The following is a 4,057-nucleotide window of genomic DNA, read 5'->3' on the forward strand; positions in this document are numbered from 1 at the left end:
AAAAATAAACATTCAGAGAGTCCAATGGTCTCCTATGGTGATCCCTGCCATTATAATGCATGGATTCTGTTCCCAGCTCCACTTATGACAAGCTATTGAAAGGTTGTTGTTGTTGTTGTTGTTATCATATATTGGAAAATTAGTCCAGTGGCAAGATATCTCTGAAAAATGGGAATAAGCTTAATCAAGCCTTGTTGAGGTGTTATTTAAAGTGGAAATGATCACTAAAAAGGGTGGCTAGTGCATATCTGAATATGTTTATTGCAGTACCACACACAGTGTATATATTTCCGTGTCTGGACACAAGTATTTTCCTACGCATTACAGGAAGATGCTGGTTTCATAATATGCCAGGGTAATTTCCCATAGTCAATGTGTTGTTTACGTGCATCAATAGTCATAAAAAGAGAAACAGCCTGATTATGGCCACATATTCTGCTTAGAGGCTAAAGTTTCTATCATGGACTGCTTTCAACGGTTATATTTTATGGCACAGATTCAGTGGGAATCCGATCTACTAAAATATTTGGGCTGTGAAAACTCCAACACTGTGACAGATGTCAAGTCCAATTAAGTGACTCATGTCCAGGTTTCTGTCCAATAGGATTTCCCATTAAATATCAATTTAGGGGGGAAAAAATTCCATCCCCCTTCTTAAGCCTTTATCTCTTCCACCATCTCCAGGCTGAATCAATTGGTACCAGGAGAGCTAAGAAGCTACGCGCGCATCTCTGCCTCTTTGCTGGGCTCTGCCACCCTCTCCCGTCTTTCTCAGCTTCCCTGCCACTGTTTCCACTGAGGCGTTCGCTTTCCACCACCCTTTCTCCAGGCATCTCCACGCCACTGACTATGTCTATTTTGCTACAAGGTAAAGAAAGGAGGGGGTTGGGGGTGGGAGATGTAACCAAGCCTTGAAAGACTTTGAAACTGGAAATAGGTGTCTGTTTATACAACATCCAAGTAAATGCGGGGAGAGGAAGAGACGCGCTTAGCCCCGAGTTATAGTATTGTGTTCCTGGGAACTGGGGAGACATCAGCTGAACAAAGCCTTATCTCAAAAAAAAAAAAAAAAATCACTTCTGAGCCAGATCGCATCTCTGCCGTGTACTTCCCAGTTTCTGCTCAGCCCTATGGAGGGGAGGAAAAGGAATCCTACAGGAGCCGTATCGTATCTTAACCATCTTTCTTATTGATTCTCCCGCTATTAGAAAGTAGAGGAATCAGCCCTTTGAAGTGACCGTGTTTATCTCTGCATCTCTTTTGTTATTTATAGAGACCTAGAAGAGGAGAAAAGCGGGCGACTTTTCAACACCTCCTGTGGTTTTTTGGGGGAAGAAAAAAAATCAACAACAGATTTCCCCAAAATGTTTGTGAACAATTAAAAGGCAAAGGCGTTTTGATCTATCAGCTAAGTAAACAATCACTGATCCACATCCTGATATTATCGGCACCGGCAAGATGACAGCTGCTTTTTCATATTTGAATGTAATAAATATTTTCTGCTTTTAATATATTTCGGGGTCGCTCCCCTGTATTCCCTGGAATTTTAACTCTAAAAGATTGGAGAAAAGATTATCGAAAAGGCTTTTACAAGGTAAGACTCCTTTAAATGATTTTTTTCCCCCAGTGTGGAACTAAGTTAGTTTATTTAACATTTGCCTGAAATGACAGATGCATTTCAGGCAAATGATAAATAAAATATACACACGACATATTTATGCATATTTTTAAAAAAAGATACCTGGAGGAGAATTGATCATGCTTTGAGGGCAATCCAGGAACTTTCTGCCTGAGCTACAACTGCAGTGGCTTGTTCTGATTTTCTGGCTTATTTATTTATACCCTTTCAAGCGGAGCATAGGCGCAAGTTGCTCTACTTATAAATGTATCCGTTAAAAGCCCGCAGGGAATCACATGCATCCACTTGGAGGTTTGTTTTTATTTTGCCTTAGAGGACTTGTTTTTCTCGCAGGGAAATGAAAGCCGCCTTGAAGCCAAATTCGCTCCTAAGCCAGCGCGGTGCTAGGAGCGGATCGAGCATCCCCGCTTTTGTCTCTGGGAAGCAACCCCGGGTTTACCAGGTCGCCAGGCTGCACGGGCAGGGCCCCGGCCCCGCAGCAGTTGCGCTTGGTACCTGCAGGTGCCGGCCCCTTTCTAGACCCGAATTCCCCCGGAGCCCAGCGATCATGGCTGGCTCCCTCCCCAAAGGCGCTCAGTAGGCCAACTCTAGACGCCGGAGGAGCTGGACAAGGGGATCGCTCCAGGAAGCCAGCATTGAGGAAAGCTGGGACAGACCTGCTGGGCCTTTGGCCCCTCGGCACCCAAACTTTGCGGGCAGAGGCGTAGCTCCGGCCAGGCTTGCCCACCTCCTCCGGCCCCTTCCTCGGCAGCCTCCCCGGGGCGCCCCGGCCGCCAGCGCACCCCCGGGAGCGGTGGGCAGGCTGCCGGGCGCATTGTCTCAGCGCGAGCTCGGGTCCCTGATGTGTGTGTCTGTGTGACAGATGGTGCTGCGGGCGCCTGCGAGGGCACGGGCGTCTCTGTTGTGCTGAAAGGAGCCTCCACGTTTGTTTAGCCGTTTCTTTATGACTTCAGAGAAGCACTGGGGGCACCAGGACGCCTTTGAGCTCCGGGCCTGCTCCCCTTCTGCCCGAGACCCAACCCCTCTCCAGCCCTGGGTGCCCCACCCTGTGCCCCAGAAGAGAGCGAGGCCCGCCGACCGGGTTCCTTCCCCTTCTCTCCTCCCTCCCCTCACCCCCCAGCCAGATGTGTTCATCCTTCGTCATTTGTCAACGAAGGAAATGAAGTGAGGAAGGCAGAATGATGGAGTTGGTCTATGGCCCGAGGCGCACAGAACCCAGGCCGGACCGGGCCTCCTGCAGGCCGAGGTACCAGGTCCAGGATGCGGGCCTGCCTGGGAGAGAGGGCTCCCTCCCCGCGGGGCCAGCTCCGCCGAGCATGGCCTGGGGTGGGAAGGAGGCCCTCCCCGGCTCCCGCACCTATCAAAGGCCCTGGCTCCTTTTATTGATTGATTTTCTGACTCCCCCTCAGCCTCCAAAATGATGCTGAGTCCAGACCAAGCCGCCGACTCGGACCACCCTAGCTCGGCGCACTCGGACCCGGAGTCCCTGAGCGGCGCGGACGCCAAGGTGCTGGGCAGCGTGTCGGACCTGGAGCCGGTGGAGGAGGCCGAGGGCGACGGCAAGGGCGGCGGCCGGGCCGCGCTCTACCCGCACCCGCAGCAGCTGAGCCGCGAGGAGAAGCGCCGCCGCCGGCGAGCCACGGCCAAGTACAGATCGGCTCACGCCACCCGCGAGCGCATCCGCGTGGAGGCCTTCAACCTGGCCTTTGCCGAGCTCCGCAAACTGCTGCCCACGCTGCCCCCGGACAAGAAGCTCTCCAAGATCGAGATCCTGCGCCTGGCCATCTGCTACATCTCTTATCTCAACCACGTCCTGGACGTGTAGGGGCGGGCGCTACGGAGGCCGCGGGTCTGGATGTCCGGGACCCCGAGACTCGGACGGTGGAAGAAGTTACCAACATGTTGCGTTCTCTGGGCTCAGCAGGGAGAGGAGGGTGGAAGGTTTCTTACTCTGGAAGGTGGGGTTGTCTGGCAAGCTGTGGGGCTTGCAGGGGGGTGGCTTTCTCAGGCCTGCGGACCTCCGGGAGGCGCTGGAGATTGGCCACCCCCAGACCTCCCCTCCCTGAGTGAGAATCCCTTTAAAGGTGTTTCATTTAGCTCATTGGAGACTGGGAGTTCTCCTTAGTTTATCTCCCACGAATCTTTGAGTTTTGAAAAAATGAGGGCAGAAACTTTAGCAGATCTGGATTTTTCTAATTGAAAAATCACCAAACATCCAGAGGGGAAGGAGGGAATGTCCTCCAGGGTAGAGATTTTAGGCACTTGAAGGTGGAACAGGAAACTTTCTATTCAGATTCGAAAAGAAAGATTAGATTAGAATCCAAATGCATACTTGGTAAGCTCAAAAAGGTGTGATGAGAACAAACTGAGCCGTGTGGGACGAGCTGGTGGGAACTGAGCCCTGAAGTATGACTCTCC

At 51.6% G+C, this 4,057-nt stretch overlaps 1 protein-coding gene across 2 annotated transcripts; it reads left to right on the top strand.

Annotated features, from left to right (window-relative positions):
* The first annotated feature begins 730 nt into the window (after window positions 1-730).
* Window positions 731-3,656, top strand: NHLH2 (nescient helix-loop-helix 2). Of its 2 annotated transcripts, XM_036452650.1 has the most exons (3): window positions 731-868; window positions 1,274-1,594; window positions 3,049-3,656. In XM_036452650.1, the coding sequence occupies exon 3, from the start codon at window positions 3,057-3,059 to the stop codon at window positions 3,462-3,464; it is 408 nt and encodes a 135-aa protein (XP_036308543.1). In that variant the 5' UTR covers window positions 731-868; window positions 1,274-1,594; window positions 3,049-3,056; the 3' UTR covers window positions 3,465-3,656. The 2 variants fall into 2 exon arrangements, with proteins under 2 accessions (XP_036308543.1, XP_036308544.1); XM_036452651.2 differs by lacking the exon at window positions 731-868 and having other exon boundaries at window positions 1,037-1,594.
* The last annotated feature ends 401 nt before the right edge of the window (window positions 3,657-4,057 follow it).

The sequence above is a fragment of the Pipistrellus kuhlii genome, unplaced genomic scaffold (assembly GCF_014108245.1).
Source record: "Pipistrellus kuhlii isolate mPipKuh1 unplaced genomic scaffold, mPipKuh1.p scaffold_m20_p_24, whole genome shotgun sequence".
Classification (NCBI taxonomy): domain Eukaryota; kingdom Metazoa; phylum Chordata; class Mammalia; order Chiroptera; family Vespertilionidae; genus Pipistrellus; species Pipistrellus kuhlii.

What these genes read in the sequence shown, in the direction of transcription:
- NHLH2 (XM_036452650.1), top strand. Translation starts at nt 3,057, where the DNA reads ATGATGCTGAGTCCAGACCAAGCCGCCGACTCGGACCACCCTAGCTCG.